Raw genomic sequence first — 18,390 nt, forward strand, 5'->3', positions numbered from 1 at the left:
ATCTTAAAAAAAATAAATATATATATATATATATATATATATATATATATATATATATATTTAAAATCACTATCGTGTGAATTTTCTCGTATTTTTATTTTTTACATTGCTAGCTTAAATTCACCTGAATCTGATGTGATTTATATCATAATTTTGTTGAATAAATATCATATCCATCGCAGTAAATGTTGAAAAAACAGTCCATTATTTACCTGTTTCATACAATAATAATAATAATAATTATTATTATTATTTTAATCCACCTGTGAAGAAAACTTAATCAAATTTTGATTTTATTTTATCGTATTCTTATTATGTATTGTCATTTCCGTTTCCGTTTGATTCTTTAACGTTCTCACTCAACGCGATGACGTTGTATTTTCTGATATTTAAATGATTGCCTTTGATATTCTTTTAAAACGTTTTTTATATATTCGTGTTTTTATCCTGACTTCGATATTTAGATGCGATATATTCGTATTTTTGTTTGCTTTGCTTTAAAAAAGAAGAAGAAGAAAAAAAAAGGCTTTAATTTCCGGGGGCTGGGAATGCGTCACAGGAAGTACCCAGCATGCAGTGCGTCGCCGCCATCTTTGTTGTTGTGGAGAGATTAGCCTTCGCAGAGACGTGGGAAACTAATCCGCGGTTTTCACCTCAAACTCCGGAGTTAAAACTCACATCTTTTTCTTTGTTTGTTTGTTTGTTTTGTTAAATAAGTTTCAATTACAAAATGGCGCAGTACAAAGGCGCCGCCAGCGAGGCCGGCAGAGCCATGCAGCTGATGAAGAAGCGAGAGAAAGAGCGAGAACAGCTCGAACAGTTGAAGCAGAAGATCGCAGAGGTTTGTGGCTGTTTACGCGGAGACTAAATAAACCCGTGTTTTCATTTTCAGTCGCACACTGTGTCACATTTCCACGAATTATCCGCTTTTCACGAGTGAAGTCAGTGTCGTTAAGCATCAGAAAGAGTGTGTGTGGAGCTCAGAGTAACAGAGACCTGATGGGCAGGGGCGGTACGAGACATTTGGGTCCCCCCCTTAAGTAACACTGACCCCCATTTACATATCTTTATCAATTAATGTTGTTATTTGTATTCAACCAGGTAAAAAATTTAGAAAAAATCATGTTTACACTTGTCGGGTTAAAGGAAAGGAGAGAAAACAAAATATACACAACATCAAATACACGTATATGACGTTTTTAGAAGCTAAAACTGTCAAATTGTGTTAAAACATTCACATGTTTACCGTTAGATGACATTTTAAAAGCAAAGACTGAGGCGAAAGCGTCCGGTTTCAGTGTTTTTTTTTTTACTAATAAAGTGGTAGAAGATGGATGAAGTTGATATTCCGGTAAATGTCCCCCTTGTTTGTTATGACGCCACCTGCTGTTTCATGCCCCGCGTTGCTTGTGCATGTACGTTGACTAGCAGGACAAACATGGAGTCATAATTACTTACCACATCTGACGTAAGATTCTGTGCAGAACAACGAGCGAGTAAAGTTAAGACCAGAGCAAATGACGATGTGATGTCTGGGAAATGAAAATTCCAACATCTCTGTCTCACCAAAGATAAATTAGACTAAAAGACTGATTTTGACCAAGATCCCGAGGACAATCACGTGTCCAGATGCAGAGCTATATAAGGGTGTCATGGACGAAGACGTTCTTATAAGTTTGTCCTCCCGTCTTAAACTGTGTCAACACATTCAGTCCTTGAATTTGAGAGAAACGGTCCTGGGAAAGTCCAAGAAAAGTCCTTGAATTTGATTTCAACCAAGGTGTGTGAACCCTGAGTACTACAATTAAGGTAAATACTAGAAGAAACTATAGTTTCCCCTGTAGGGATTCTTTAAATGCCTCCATTCCACCTCAAATTTTCCAAAATCTCTGCACCTTATACTCATTTTATTTTTCTCGAAGTGAGAATATCTCCAAACGCCACCCTTGCGTTTTCGAAAATACGACGAATGCGTCTCTTTTGGGAATAGCCCTACCTCTGTCACACTCTCTGTTGCTCTATTTGTTGAAATGATGGCATGTTTACGGAAAATTTAAAAAGATCGTTCAGGGAAAAGTCGTCTGTATTATGAATTTTGGGATTGCACTCGACCCCTTTAAGTCTTTAAGTCTGATTTGTGATTTGTCGTCGCAGGACAACATGGTCAAGTCCAACATCGACAAGAAATTCTCCGCTCACTATGACGCCGTTGAGGCCGAGCTGAAATCCAGCACAGTTGGTGAGTATTTTTTCTCACGATCAGCAAAGTTAACGTCACGAAGAATCACAATAAATCAAAATGTTATTGATAAGATGACCGGTGGGGGGAAAAAACTGTGTCTATATAAGTGTGTTGTTTGATGTGTTTGTCAGGTCTGGTGACGCTGAACGATATGAAGGCCAAACAGGAAGCTCTGGTGAAGGAGAGGGAAAAACAGCTGGCCAAGAAGGAGCAGTCCAAGGAACTCCAACTGTGAGTCTGGAGATGATCCACTGACTTTCACACACACTTCGTTAAACCCAGACTCTCTTTAAAGGTCCCATATTATACCCTATTAACCCAAGTTAAACTAGGTCCTGGTGCCCTAATGAACATGTCTGTGTCATGCTTTAGTCAAAATATCATAAGGATGAAGCACAATAGCAGTTCGATAACTCTGACAAAACAGCCTTTTTCAGAACGCTCGGTTTTGTGCCTGGTCATTTACATGTGAATGAGACCCAGGTAAACACACATCCACTGCTTCCAGGGGAGTGTTGTTCTAACTGTCGCCACTTATCACCTATTGTCATGCACCGTCGTCCCAACCCCCGCTCCATATACCCCATAGTAATGTCCGTTTACCCGTTGTTACTGCGTGTCACCGTAATGCATAGAGTGACCACGATTTTTGGCTTCTCGCGATCATAAAAACATTAAAATCGAAGAAAAACGATTAATGCGCCGCGCGGCGTGTATGTAAATTCCCATGCTAGAAAAAGACCCTGAACGCACCAGTGTTACTGCGGATCCGACTGACGTGTGTGGATCAACAACACGAGGAGAGAACGTGGAAACACGACAGAAAGGCAGCCTTTGGTTGAGAAGAAATGTAGGACAACATCTACATCTTTCTGCAGTGCTTTCAAACGCGTGCTCCTCGTATCACCGATCCACACACGCCACTTGCTAACCGCAGGCACGCAACTGGTGCGTTCAAGGTGTCCCTCCAGCATAGGAATTTACATACACGATCAACAACAAAGGGCTTGTGAAGCTTGTGAACATGGTGAAATGTCCGCACTGTCGTCACTTGGTCGGGAGGTGTAAACATTGCGTGTTTTATCGCCTATACTTACACAAAGTGGAACCACTAAAGCATGACTGTCTTGTTTTTTCACATTTTGGGGACTGGTATGGCCCACTGAGTCCCAAATATAAGTACTAAAAGATTAAAAAGTTGATTTTGCACAATAGGGGACCTTTAAGGAAAGAGGTTTTTAATATCAGATAGTGATTCTGTGTCGGGTGGGATTTTTCCGTTTTTTTCCGAATTCCGAATTTAGCTAACGTGTGTTTACGTTAGCTAAACGTTAGCTCCCGATTGTTAAAAGAGTTTTTCGTGCCGCGGCTCCGGAATCCAGGAACCGTTTACCAGTTAGCTCCTTTAGCGATGTTAGCGTTAGCCTACAGTGGAACTGGAGCGCTCTATTAAAGGAAAAGAGCAGCGCTAACAAATAACCAGCGTACCTGTGTACTGCGCATGTGGCACGTTTTTAAAGTTTAGCGTTACTTTAGAGCAGGGGTCTCAAACAGGCGGCCCGGGGGCTACGTGCGGCCCCCACAATCGATTACATGCGGCCCCCCACTTAATATCATGTTATAATGAAAACATGGCCCACGACCGTCTTTTAAACTGCCAGCGAGGTGAAATAATATAATATATGTTTGCTAGCAATGTTTTTATAACAGTAATAATAAGACATAATTATCCCATTATTAAATGCATCATATACAACATTCAAAAACATTGTTTAAAAAGCCACATTTTTTAAAAACTATTTGGAAAAGTCATGCCTTCGATTCGTCTTTACACCACTCTGTTACTTTCCAAGGTGTTACCCCAACACCAACAATAACAATAATAATCATCATAATTTCAAAAGAAAACGAATGAATTAATTCCGTCCTATTGTTTTCCTCCACTGCAGCAAACTGGAGAAGCAGAAAGAGAAGAAGAGGAAAGAGGAACAGAAGAGGAAAATCGCCAGTTTGTCCTTTAATCCTGACGATGAAGAGGATGATGAGGAAGAAGAGGAGGAGGAGGAGGAAGAGGAGGAGGAGGAGGAGGAATCCGAGGAAGACGAGCAGGACTGTAAGTATTTATACCACATTGTTCTCCGTCCTCTGGTGTTTTAGTGCGGGTTATTAATCCGTTGTGGATTTAAAAGAATTAAAGACATTAAAAATGTCACAAACGTGATAAAAAAAAGTGAGATTAAAGTCTCATACGATCCACTGATCTGCAAATTAAACAAACATAATAAGAAATAAAATGTTGGCGGCGAAGGGAAATTGAATACATGTGTTGTTTTGTTGTTACTTTTGCCTCTTAGATATTCCTCCTAAGAAGAAACTGGGGAAGAATCCAGATGTGGACACCAGTTTCCTTCCAGATCGTGACAGAGAGGTGAGCTAGTGAAGCTTTTAAAGTCGCCCAAGTTAGAAAACTCAACAACAAACAGAGGAAACACGAGGGGGGAAATGAGGTGATTTTTGGCCCAGGGCGAGGCGGCGTCCGGTGCGAGTGTGACCTCTAGTGGCAGCAGATGGTATTATCCGTAAGCTTCCTGGCTCGGCCTCAGAGAGAGAGAGAGAGAGAGAGGATAGAAACAACAAACAAGAGGAGAACAAATGAAGCCGTAATCACTTCAAGATGGAAGAGGGTTCACTGCTGGGAATGATTCAAGGCAGAAAGAAGACCAGAGTTTTGGAAAATTGGTGCTAATTTCACGAGCCACAGACGTCAGGGTGATAATTCGGTCGTTAAGTTTTCACTTTGGTGCAACGACACGCTCGTGTGTTCCCTTACTTACTGTCGTTCTCAACGCCATGATAAGAGAATGTAATTCCTTGTTCCTTGTTCTGGTCCAAATCGAATGGATCACATGTGAATATCGTATAATAATAGAACGTCAGGCGAAAGTGTGCGTTTTTTAACCGTGTGTCTGGTGTTCAGGAGGAGGAGAATCGTCTCAGAGAGGAGCTGAGGCAGGAGTGGGAGCTCAAACAGGAGAAGATCAAGAGTGAGTGACACACACACACACACGCACACACACATATAATGCATTCCCGAGCCCCTTAACCTAAACATAACCATCATATCTAAGTGCTTCACCCTAAAGCCAAAACGTCCTCACAAAGATAGGTTTGCACCAGAGCTGCAACTAACGGTTATTTTTGTAATCGATTAATCTGTCGATCATTTTCTCGATTAATCGTTTGGTCCATAAAATTTCAGAAAATGTTAAAAACCTGGAAATGATGATCTTGTCGAATGTTTTTGTTTTTGTCCACAAACTAAAAAAGATTAATTTTTAATGATTTCTTATTGTTATGTGGAGTGAAGAAACAAAGAAAATATTCACATTTAAGAAGGTTAAACAATCAGAAATCTTACATTTTAATCATGAAAAAAGCTTCAAACCGATTAACAGATTATCAAAATTGTTGACGATCCAATAGTAAGTGAATAATAATCCATCAATTGTTTCAGCTCTAGTTTGTACATTTATTAAGATGTGCACACACACATAAACACACAGGTTTGCACAGCTATTCTTCTTAGGACCATGGGGGCTGTCAACTTTTATTTCATAATTTGATATTATTTTGCACGTGGGATTAAAAAGTTCACGTTTGAACTGAAAATGCAGACTTCACCTTATGAAGTAGCATTAAGTTAATCATGTTTTTGCTGTTGTTGGTGATTTCCAATTCAGGGATGGTTTGTTCCATCCTACTCCACCAGTGGTACGCTAGCTTCCTCTGGTGGTTCTCTCATAATCTCTCGAGGAAGAGGAGGATGATGACAGAGCAAATGAACCTTAACCTAACTACATTTCATATCTTAGCCCTAAACTTAACCAGCTCCCTTTTAGAAATGAGGTTCTGCCTCATTAGGACCAGGTTCTGGTCTCCAGGTTGGTGTTTATGCCAGAAAAATTCCTTTAATACCTCCCCACCGTTAATAATCTTGAAGATGAAGTGATTTCAGTGGATCAGCACATTGATATTTTGGATATTCTGGCCTCTCTGTGTAACATCAGTGCGTGTCTTTATCCTCAGGTGAGGAGATTGAAATCACGTTCAGCTACTGGGACGGTTCAGGTCATCGTAAGACAGTCAAGGTAAAGAAGCTCTGAGCTGAAGCACTTGTTAATGGCTGTTTAAATAACGGGAGAAACCATTCTCAGCCCTGTGTGCGTGTGTGTGATTTGTTCTGCAGATGAAGAAGGGCAACACCATCCAGAACTTCCTGCAGAGGGCCCTGGAGGTCCTGAGGAAGGACTTCAGTGAGCTCAGGTGAGAACTGAACAGGAATGAGTGAGTTCACTTGAAGGACCTGGAAAGCAAAAAATGGCTTCTCTCCAGTTTTCCATTGAGGATTTAAGAGAAGAGAATGTTGCTGAAATGTTTGATTTTAGACCAGATATTTGTTTTACTTTCCCTGTGGGATCAATAAAGTCACTACCTTTAGTACCAACCCAATCAACCAACCAAACAAACACTCACCCAACCCAACCAGCCAAGGAACCCAACCAAACAAACACTCAACCAAACTAACCAGCAAAGGAACCCAACCAAACAAACAGCTAACCAATTAACCAACCAAGGAACACATCCAAACCAACCAAGAAACCCAACCAACCAACGAACCAAGGAACCCAATAAAACCAACCAACCAGTCTACCAAACTAACCAAGAAACCTAACCAACCAAGGAACCCAACTAAACCAACCAACCAACCAAGGATCCCAACCAAACCAACCAGCCAGGGAACCCAACCAAACAAACACTCAACCAAACAGTCTACCAAACTAACCAACCAACCAACCAACCAAGGAACCCAAATAAACCAACTAAACCAACCAGCCAGGGAACCCAAACAAACAAACTCAACCAAACAGCTAACCAATTAACCAACCAAGGAACACAACCAAACAGTCTACCAAACTAAGCAAGAAACCCAACCAACCAAGGAACCCAACTAAACCAATCAACCAACCAAGGAACCCAACTAAACCAACCAACCAAGGAACCCAAATAAACCAACCAAACCAACCAGCCAGGGAACCCAACCAAACAAACACTCAACCCAAACGGTCTACCAAACGAACCAAGAAATCCAATCAACTAAACAAACAGCCAACCAACCAACCAGGGAAATAAACCTAGTAAAAACAACCAAACTAACCCAAGAACCAAATCATCCGTCCAGCCAAACAACTAACCAAGAGACCAAAGGAACGCTATAAAAACCACCCAAAACAAACAGCCTACCAATGAATCCACTCAACTAGACAAAGCGTCGTGCAAAGACCTGTTTTTCTCTCGTTTGTCGGCGCAGAAAAACCTCACAGACAGAAAAATCATTGTTTATCTGTCAACAAAGAACAGCGGCTGTTTCCCGTATTTTTTAATCCAACGCATCTACAAACACTTTTCTGCCCTTGACCCTGACGTGAGCTGCAAATGGAGAAACCACAACAGAGAGTGGTAAACACATGATGGGCGGACATCCAAATAAACACACACGCACAAACACACACTCAGCCAACTACAAACACACCTGCCCACACACACACACACACACACACGGTGTCCTGCTTTGAACCTCTAAACGACTGCTATGATCATTATTCTCCACAGTCTGGATATTTTCTATCGTTATTTGAAAATAAACGATTTTAGAGACAACGGTGACGAGTTTAAGACCCAAAAGTTTCGTCTTTAAACGAACGTTTTGAGTGGAGACTGTGAGATCATGTGACACGTTCTCCTCTGTGCAGATCTGCTGGAGTGGAACAGCTGATGTACATCAAAGAGGATCTGATCATCCCACATGTAAGTTCTGTGCTTTGAATAATCCAAGCCCGACTATTTTGCAGTGTGATGTCACGATGCAGACGTGTCGGAGGTCACCGAGAGGATTTAGCGGCACGCGAATTTAATCAGTTTATAAACGATTTCTCTGGTCGCACGGAGCAAAAAACCCCAGAAAATATTCACATTTGTTGATTGAACTTATTAAAACTAATAGTCATATATAGTCCCGTTAATTGAGCGTCAAAGTCCCCTTTATTTGACAGGGTATCCGCGGGGTCTTAAAAAAGTCTTAAATCCAATAATTTGAATTTAAGGCCTTAAAATGTCTTAAAGCGGAACTAGACCGGAAGTTCCTATTATTGCTGTTTTTTTGGTGTGTATCTGCGTCATTACCTTGTTTATGAAGCCCTGACGGTTCGAAACAAACAGTTCAGCCATTGCTGAGAACGTTGTGTTTTCTTTGTAATCTCGGGGCTCAACGAGATCTCTGAAAATCCCGTAATAGTTACGTAAGCAGCGGTTCTCCTGAACAACCTATCGTCCTGCTCCGGGCACTAGTCCGGGCACATCCGGTTACGTACATTGAACCGCAGAAGAAGAATAACGTCCATTGTGGAGGTGTTTCACGAGCAACAGTGTCTTCTGACTCTGGGTCAGACTCCGGTTTAAAGTCATAAAGGGACTGCGGCGGGGAGTCGTGAAGAAGCTATTTTTAAACACTGTTAAAACAATGTTTTGATAATGAGGAGCAGTGCATCCGCCGTTCCAGAGGGGGGCGCTGCGCTTCTGAGAACGGATGTGCTGGATAGTACTGGCCAATCACAAGACTCTGTCTTCTGGGGGTGAAAGTTCACTCTGAAATCTCGCAGCAGAAAAACACTGTCAGAAAAGAGGATTTCTATCGGCTAGTTCACAGCAACTAGGAGGTTTTTTACCATAAAAACAAGTTAATATATGTAAGTAGACCTCCATAACTAACATATATGTGCAACAGGACCACTCTATGTGACCTTTAAATTCTCCTAAAATCTCACAAAAGGCCTTAAATAGAATTTTGAAAGGTCTTAAAAATCTATTGACGTTACTTTTATTTAAAACGTGCATTAACTTCAGTCTCGCGTTGAAATGTTTCTATTTTTGAGGACGCGATAACAACAACAACTACAACCCTGTGCTGCCCGGTGACAATTTAACGAGCACCACTAGCGAGCATGCTGCGCGTGCTAGCTTGTGGTGCTAGTTCAACAAATCGTTGAATTGCAAGTTCAACAATTTGTGGCTCCAATGGGTCTTACGTTGTATTCATTATGGTCTTAAAAAAGTCTTAAAAAGTCTTAAATTTGACTTCTTGAAACCTGCAGAGACCCTGATTGAGTCGTTTATTATGAATTTATCGCAGCCCAGTTGGAAAGTTTAAATCCCTTCACCTCGCTGTCGTCGTGTCATCGGTTTTGTTTTCCTGGCTCACAGGATTTTTCTGCTCGCTCACATTTTATTTATAAAACCTATAATTAAACACTGACGGTATGATAACTGATTAGCATTCCTTTTCATGCCACGGCAGCAGCTTTTTGTCTGCTGCCGCCCCCGCTGTGTAATTACGTACACACCCACCACTGTTTAAACACCGAAGCGCGACTCGTGTCTTTGTCTCAGCCGGTGAACATTGGCTTCTTCAAAGTGTCGGACGCCTTTTCTGCTTTTTTCTTTTTACTGTTTGCCTTGGCAGCCGCCGTCACCGTGCGAATGTGTCCGTGACGCACCAGTGAAAACACGGACGGCGAGTCTTAAGTGTTTGTTTTGATGAGCTTCATTTCACCTCTAAAGCCAAGCTCAAGTGGAAGATTCTGCACCTTTTGATAAAGAAAGCAGTCGGTCACACTCTCATTTTCTACACACTTTTAAAACAGGGACGAGTTCGCTCATTTGCGTAGGGTTGAATTCGCCAAAATGGATGCGAATATTTAAAATGGCCGACTTCCTGTTGCGTTGAGGCCATGTTTACGGTCGACTTTTTTGTTCGTCTTGGTCTAGAACATCTTTCCACCAAGTTTCAGGAAATTCGGTGGAACTCGATGTATGCCAGACGTTATAGGGCACTTCCTGTTTTGTTGCAAGTGGTCGAAATTCCTCAAAACGCTTTGAATCCGCAAAACCCTTTTCAACAACTTTTCACCTTTGCCGGTCTAGTACATATTGGCACATTTTTTCATGTCTGTACGACAAACGCGCTCGGACAAGTTCGCTCATTTACATAGGGTTCAAATCGCCAAAATGGACGCCACAATTCAAAATGGCCACCTTCCTGTTGCGTTGAGGCCATGGTTACGGTAGACTTTTTTGTTCGTCTTGGTCCAGAACATCTTTCCACCAAGTTTAGGGAAATTCAGTGGAACTCAATGTATGCCGAAAGTTAAAGGGAACTTCCTTTTATGGCGAATGGTCGAAATTCACCAAAACGCCAAGGGTTGCCGTGGCCACGCCGCTTTGAATTAGCAAACTTTTAACCTCTGATCTGTAGAGTACAAATCTGCATGTTTTTTTCTCACCACACCTGACCTCTATGCCAAGTTTCAAGAGTTTTTATGCACGTTAACCCCCTCAAAAATGACCGAAAATCCACAGATATAACAATAATCTGAAGGAAAACGAGGTGCTGCTTGTGTCTGCTTGCGTTTCACCACACATTTCTTTGTTTCATTCAGCACCACAGTTTTTACGACTTCATCGTGACAAAAGCCAGAGGCAAATCAGGTGAGTCAACCGGATTTGTGTTTTTTTTTTTTTGCGAAATTCATGAATTAATGTAATGTTTTGAATGCGTTATGCGTTTTCTCCCCCCCCCCCAGGTCCTCTTTTCAGCTTCGACGTCCACGACGACATTCGACTTGTAAACGACGCCACGGTGGAGAAAGACGAGGTGAGGTTTGATTCAGCAAATGCATTTTTTTTTATTTCCAAAGTTGACGTTTTATATTCAAAATAAACATTAAAGAAACGAGATTAAAAATGAGCGATATTAATCAGGATTTAGCGATAGCAGACACTTTGTGTAAGCTATAACATACATTACTCTGTGTCTCTTAATGGCAATATGATCTAATAATACTACTAATTGGCCCGCATTTTTTTTTATGTCTGTACGACAAATGCGCTTGGATGAGTTCTCTCATTTACATAGGGTTTAAATTGTCATAATGGACGCCACAATTCAAAATGGCCACCTTCCTGTTGAGTTGAGGCCATGGTTACGGTAGACTTTTTTGTTCGTCTTGGTCTAGAACATCTTTCCACCAAGTTTCGGGAAATTCGGTGGAACTCAATGTATGCCGGAAGTTATAGGGCACTTCCTGTTTCGTTGCAAATGGTCGAAATTCCTCAAACTCTTTGAATCTACAAAACCTTTTCATCTTTGATGTGTCAAGTACTAATTGGCGTGCATATGTTTCATGTCTGTATGACAAATGCGCTCGGATGATTTTGCTCATAAACGTAGGGCACAAATTACCAAAATGGCCACCAAAATTCAATATGGCCGACTTCCTGTTGTGTTGAGGTCATGGTTACGGTCGACTTTTTTGTTCGTCTTGGTCTAGAACATCTTTCCACCAAGTTTAGTGAAACTCAATGTATGCCGAAAGTTATAGGGCACTTCCTGTTTCGTTGCAAATGGTCGAAATTCCTCAAAACGCTGAATTTGAGCAAATTAGTCCAGGAAAGACTTTGGAAAGTCCTTGAATTTGAGGCGTGGACGCCCCGTTTGACCACATTTCTTGCCTCCAGTCTCACGCAGGTAAAGTGGTGCTGAGGAGCTGGTACGAGAAGAACAAGCACATCTTCCCCGCCAGCCGCTGGGAGCCCTACGATCCGGAGAAGAAGTGGGACAAATATACGGTGAGGCCCGAAGGGAAAGTCTAAATCCGAGCGGGGAAATCTAATCTGTCCGACTTTGAGGCACCCGGTGCATTTTTTCACTTTAATTCAATCATCTCAGGAAATGAAGTTAGTTTCCTGCAGCAGGTAAAAACCTTCAGACTTTAGTCTCACATAAAAACGTTCTTCATACTCGTTGATCATGTATTTCTTAAATGGGGCAAAGAAACCAAAAAATATGAAGTGAAAAATCTGAATTATCCTTTTAATTCATGAAAAAACAACAACAACAGTGAGTTGAAAAAGATGTTGAAATTAGGGAAGTTTCTGTTTCCTCTCAGTGTTGCGTAAACCAAACAAGAGCATAAATCCTCCTGCTGTGTTTTTAATCCTGCCATTGTAATCTGGATGACAGGCGTGTCCGCAGCTCGACTGATGTGTTTTTAAATGAAAACAGGCCTATTGTTTTTGACTGTATTTATAGTTAAAAAACACGTTGCCAATATGAAAACCAAAAGAGAGCGGCGAGGGAAGATGGGGAAACGAGTTGCACAAACACTGGCCGAAGGCCACGACAACAAGTACTGGGATCGGTACGAGGACGTAAGAGATTAGGCGATGACAGAAACACTGTGAGAACTTTAAAGAAAGAAAGAAAAAACCTCTCAAACGACTGTCAGCGACTTCACCGACGGCCTCCGGACGACAGGAGTTAGCGTGACACGATCCACTGTTCGCTGAAGACGTCAGGAGCTGTATTGGAGAAAATTCAAAATCACCCAATAAACAAAGAATAAAAAAAACAGAGAGGCCAGATTGAGGATCTGCTCGTGCTCCTCCGCGGGGATAGAGGGCGCTGCAGTCTTAAGACCAGTGCACCGTAGTTCGGATGTTTGGTCCTCATCGACGTCAACATCGACGTCATCTCGTCCTAATAGAGTATAATTCGACCAATTATTTTCAGAGGAATAATCGGTAGAATGCTCGATTAGTAGGCTACATCAAATTAGCTAACGTCAATGTTTACGTTAGCCGGAAGCGTTAGCGACTGGATGCTATCGGCTCAGACGCTGAATCGTTGAGGAACGTGCTGTTGTCGCTTACAGCGGTTACGCCCTGCACCTCGTTGGCTTCTTGTTTAAGCGTGAAATGATCCCGCACTTTCTGACATTCACGGGCTGTTTCGCTCTCCGTCTCCGCCTTCGCGCTAGCTGAAATAGGACGTGCGGTGTGCGTCCACTGAAGCGGTCCGTGCGGAAACAATGATCCCCGCGCGAGATGGGAACTAAACACAATTTTTGTAATCGAGTTACTCGAATCACTGGAGTCAATCGTATCGGCCCTAGTCCCGGACTATGCTCGCACAGGTTCAGATGAACCGTGCTAAGCGGCTAAACGCGCCCAGGTTTTCTGTTTACCGCTCTAAAAGAGGATATAGGCTACTCCTATAGACCGTTTGTGATATCTGTTCGCTGAAGACGTCAGTATCTGAATTACAGAAAATGCAAAATCTCCCAATAAACAAAGAATAAAAAAACAGAAAGGCCAGATTGAGGATCTGCTCGTGCTCCTCCGCGGGGATAGAGGGCGCTGCAGTCTTAAGACCAGTGCACCATAGTTCGGATGTTTGGTCCTCATCGACGTCAACATCGACGTCATCTTGTCCTAATGGAGTATAATTCGACCAATTATTTTTCGAGGAATAATCGGTAGAATACTCGATTAGTAAGCTGCATCAAATTAGCTAACGTCAATGTTTACGTTAGCCGTTTACGTTAAACGAGGCTGGTGTGAACGCACGGGATCTGGCATCTGTATTTCATCATCATCATCATCATCGTAACTACTCCTATAGAACGTTTGTGATATCTCAAAAACTCTGGAGATCTGTCCAGGGTGTTCTGACCCTTGAGATTGGTACAGCGCCCCCCTGTGGACGGATACTGGAAAGCAGAGAAACGGATCTTTGATAGCGGTCCATATACTTGTCGTTTGCGACGTCAGCTTCTCAGTAAGCGGTTGAATAAATAACGGCCAGATCTGGAAAGTTGAACGTTAGCAGAGCCATAAAATCAAAATAAATCCAGACGATACCTGATCATCAGAGGGTTAAACATATCTCAAAAGCTCCTATTGTACCATAACATTTCCAGGAACTGTTATTATTACCAGGAGTCTGTGTGGCTTGTTGTTTACACCGCACCTCAAAGTTAGTAAATAAGTTGTTCTTCTACCATCATGATAAACTGGTATCAGGTATCGGCCTGGGTTTTATTTTGATTTTTACGGCCTCTTATTTTCCAAGATAACGTACACTTTCCATATCTGGCAGTTATCTCGTCCGCGATTGGACGCTCGTTGCGCAGAAGTCCTGAGGTTCTACCGTAACGGCGAGTATACGGAGCTCCGTTTCTCTGCTTTCTATTATCCGTCCATCCATCTTCTACTGCTTTATCCCCCACATAAGGGTCACGAAAGGCGGGGTCAGAACCTCCAGGACCGATCTCCAGTCCATAGTATTTGAATTTTCTCGATATCACATATAACGGTCCACGAGTTACAGTAATTACAGAATTAACCGCGGGCCAAATCCTGTCGGCGAAACAGCTGCAAAAATGTGTTCCGCCAATTAGCGTCCTCCAGCACACAGCCCCGCCCCCCCTCGAGAGTTCCTGCTAATCTAAAAAGTCCCCAGTCACGAGCAGGTCCTTTCTTTAGGTGAAGGCGAAGCGTTACCCTCTCGGGTAAATTCAGTGGAAACGCGGTCAAGGTTTTTCTAAAAATCCTCGGGAGTCTTGAGTTTATGTTTTGGCCTCGCTTTAAACTCGTCCACATCGTTATTCTAACACTTCATTACTCGGGAAACCTCAGGAAAAAAGCGGCCTCGCGTGACCAAGCAGGAATGCAAAGAAAGACAGGAGATATAAATTAGACGGCGATGAGAAACTGCTCAGGTGAAGAAGAAGAAAGTGACACCAAAGCGTGAGGCCAGTGGTTTTATGTTCACGTGGAGCAGGAAGATAAACGCGTCCCTGTGGTCGTTTCCTAAATCTGTCCTGAGGTCGAGAATTTCACAACAGGTTTTGACCAGAAAGAAAACGCAATAAGCGATATCATGTGTCGCAGCAGCATGTCGTTTTTCGTCGTGCATGCGTCCAGATGTGCTGCTGCTGCTGCGAGTTATTAGCCGAGCGGATCAAGTCATTTCCAGAGGATTTCTCGGGACATAAACCTCTCTAATGCGCCGTAATCTAATCGTCTGCTCTTTTTGGACGCGATTGTGTTTCTACTTTGCGTGTTTTTCTTCCCCCTCCCCCCTCTCCGTTTGTGTTTTGTTTTTGTCTCAGATCCGATGAAACGTTCGCTGATCTCAGTGGAGATTGCTGAGCTCCCTGATGCCAACATGATTTTGCTAATTTTCACGTCTTCTGCGTTTGTTAAACGATCTTTGAAACGGATGGAAATGTCACGTTGTCGTCTCCACTGCAGTGAGGCAATAATCTGCAGCGAGTTGCATTCAAGGAACCTTGCAAATTTAACCAGTAACAATGTCGGTGGATGGGCGGCCATCTTGGAGGGGTTGTGAATTTGCTCAGACTTTGCAAAGTGCAACTCTGCGCAGTGAGACAACAACAACAACAACAAACTTCACTTCAGTGGAATCTGCCGCGTGTTGCATTCAAGGCACCTTGCAAATTTCTTATCGGTCGATGGGCAGCCATCTTGGAGGGTTGTGTCGTTGCTCCGACTTAAACTTTGCGTGCTTTATGCCCCTCGTTTGTGTTTGTTTTGTTTCATATCCGATGAAAAGTTCCCGATCTCAGCGGAGATTCCTAAAATCCCTGATGCTAACATGTTTTTGCTAATTTTCCCACCTTCTGCGGTTGTTAAACGGTCTTTGAAACAGATGGAAATGTCACTTTGTTGTAACTCTGCGCAGTGAGACAACAACGTGATATTTTCAAACTTCATTTCGGCGGAATCTGCCGCGTGTTGCATTCAAGGAACCTTGCAAAGTTCTTATTGGTCGATGGGCAGCCATCTTGGAGGGTTGTGATGTTGCTCCGACTTTCCGACTTAAACTTTGCGTGCTTTTTCCCCCCCGTTTGTGTTTGTTTTGTTCCAGATCCGATGAAAAGTTCCCGATCTCAGCGGAGATTCCTAAAATCCCTGATGCTAACATGTTTTTGCTCATTTTCCCACCTTCTGCGGTTGTTAAACGGTCTTTGAAACAGATGGAAATGTCACGTTGTTGTAACTCTGCGCAGTGAGACAACAACGTGATATTTACAAACTTCATTTCGGCGGAATCTGCCGCGTGTTGCATTCAAGGAACCTTGCAAATTTCTTTCTGCCATCTTGGGGGGTTGTGAAGTTGCTCCGACTTTCCAGAGTGAAAATCCGACTTAAACTTTGCGTGTTTTTCTCCCCCCCCCTCCATTTGTGTTTGTTTTGTTTCAGATCCGATGAAACGTTCCTGATCTCACCGGAGATTCCTGAGCTCCCCGACGCAAAACATGTTTTTGCTAATTTTTCCGTCTTGTTCCGCTCTCTGTGCTTCATCAGGTTACGATATACAAACGACGATTGACTTGTTTGACTTTCACCGAACGTGTGTGCCAGTGTGTGTGTGTGTGTGTGTGTGTGTGAGTGTGTGTGTGTGTGTGTGTGTGTGTGTGTGTGTGTGTGTGTGTGTGTGTGTGTGCGATCATGTGTTTTAAAGCAGATGAGTGCGTTGTGGGTGTCTGGGCTTAATAAAGCAGCCCGGGCCTCTTTGGACTGATGAGCTCGCTTCATTAAACCTGGCACAGACTCTTGGCTTCTTCTGCCACTATTCAAAACATCACTCTTGTGTCTTTTTTTTTTTTTATTTATTTATTCTTTATTTGTTTTGGCTCCGACTTTGAAAAATCTGGCAGAAAGAAAATCATGCTCTGCGCTTTTATCTGCGACGGTGGATAAATCAGACTCTTTGGTGCTTTCCATTTTGGTCTCTAAACGGAAGTTCCTCTGCACATTCCGCTCACGAGGCCAGAAACGAGCTGCGTTTCCAGGGTTTGGTGCAGCACGGCATGTCCTTGTTTTTGTGTTTTTTACATTAGGTGTCTTACCGTAATAACTGCAGCTGGAACGGCCCATTATTCAGGTATTTGGATAAAAGCACAAACAACATGGATTTGAATTGTTCGATTGCACAATTCAGAACAAGAAAATAATGAATGACGTTTAAATAAAAGCCCGACATAAGACTTTCTTTAAAACACCACCTCAGAATTCTCGTCGTCTTTTTTCACAAAATTGTGACTTTTTTGTCAAAGAATTCCAAGAAGAAAAGTCAGAATGCTGAGGAAAAAGGTCATGATTTTGAGAAAAAGGGTCAAAATTTTTAGATTTTAAAATCAGATTCTGGTGTCAATCTCAGAATTATGACTTTTTTCTCAGAATTATTTGAAAAAGTCATAATTCTGAGGAAAAAAGGCACAATTGTTACATTTTCTGATCAGATAATGACATCAATCTCAGAATTATGACGTATTTTTCTGAGAAAAAAAGTCATAATTATGAGGCAAAAATATCTTTTAGTCAGATTATGACATCAATCTCAGCATTCTGACTTTCTTTCTCAGACGTTTGAGGGAAAAAAGTCAGATTTCAGGTTTTTTTATTTGATTATTTTGTTTGGATATAAATACTGGTGAATAGCTAAATGAAAAATCAATGGAGAAAATGTTGTTTCGTGTTGTTCCTCAGGCCGAACATAAGCCTTTCTTTAAAACACTGAGTGAAGTCACAGAAACAAAGGCCTCACAGATGTTGGTGTTTATCTGAACTCAGACAGTTGTTGATCAATATACGATTCTCTCTTAAAGTTTCTTTGAAACAGATGTAAATGTCACGCTGTTGTCGGACTGTGCAGAGTTCACAGCGCAGTGAAACGACAGCGGGACATTTACAAACTTCACTTCAGCCCAATCTGCTGCGTGTTGCATTCAAGGAACCTTGCAAATGTCTCATCGGTCTCATTAACCGGTAATAATTAAAACGATGTCGGTCGATGGTGCAGCCATCTTGGAATCCTGTCGATGATCCGACTGTTGAAACTTCCGACCAGGAAGTGGGAAATTCCAACCTCCGACTACAACTGGAACGCACGTAAGCAGACTTCTTCTTTTTTCTTGTTTTTATTGTTATTGTTAATAATATAAAAGTATTTTATTTACATAATTCCGGGATGTAGCAGCATTGATTATCATTTCATCGTCTATTTTGTACGTTATTTCTATTCTATGTTAAATACTTTAAATAAGTGACGGCAGCTTTTGCCTCAAGCCTGATAAAAAGTTGTATCTTATTTTTATCTCACAGTTCATCGTCACTCTGTAATGTTTCCTGTTCTCTACTACGTTGGAAATGAAATATCATTTTCA

At 42.0% G+C, this 18,390-nt stretch overlaps 1 protein-coding gene across 1 annotated transcript; it reads left to right on the forward strand.

Moving 5' to 3' along the window:
• The first annotated feature begins 600 nt into the window (after positions 1–600).
• Positions 601–16,794, forward strand: fam50a (family with sequence similarity 50 member A). The gene is made up of 13 exons (XM_083895661.1): positions 601–841; positions 2,155–2,239; positions 2,374–2,473; positions 4,192–4,355; positions 4,597–4,670; positions 5,220–5,286; positions 6,329–6,390; positions 6,489–6,565; positions 8,053–8,107; positions 10,795–10,843; positions 10,939–11,009; positions 11,873–11,983; positions 16,424–16,794. Exons 1-13 carry the CDS (start codon positions 731–733, stop codon positions 16,430–16,432), a joined length of 1,035 nt encoding a protein of 344 aa, XP_083751787.1. The 5' UTR covers positions 601–730; the 3' UTR covers positions 16,433–16,794.
• Positions 16,795–18,390: the final 1,596 nt, after the last annotated feature.

Source organism: Microchirus variegatus, assembly GCF_963457635.1.
Source record: "Microchirus variegatus genome assembly, chromosome: 9".
NCBI classification, from domain to species: Eukaryota; Metazoa; Chordata; class Actinopteri; order Pleuronectiformes; family Soleidae; genus Microchirus; species Microchirus variegatus.

Excerpts from the sequence above, each read along its gene's own strand:
- fam50a (XM_083895661.1), top strand. The coding sequence starts at position 731 with ATGGCGCAGTACAAAGGCGCCGCCAGCGAGGCCGGCAGAGCCATGCAG. Across the intron at positions 842-2,154 it reads TGAAGCAGAAGATCGCAGAG|GACAACATGGTCAAGTCCAA; the intron begins GTTTGTGGCTGT and ends TTGTCGTCGCAG. Across the intron at positions 5,287-6,328 it reads CAAACAGGAGAAGATCAAGA|GTGAGGAGATTGAAATCACG; the intron begins GTGAGTGACACA and ends CTTTATCCTCAG.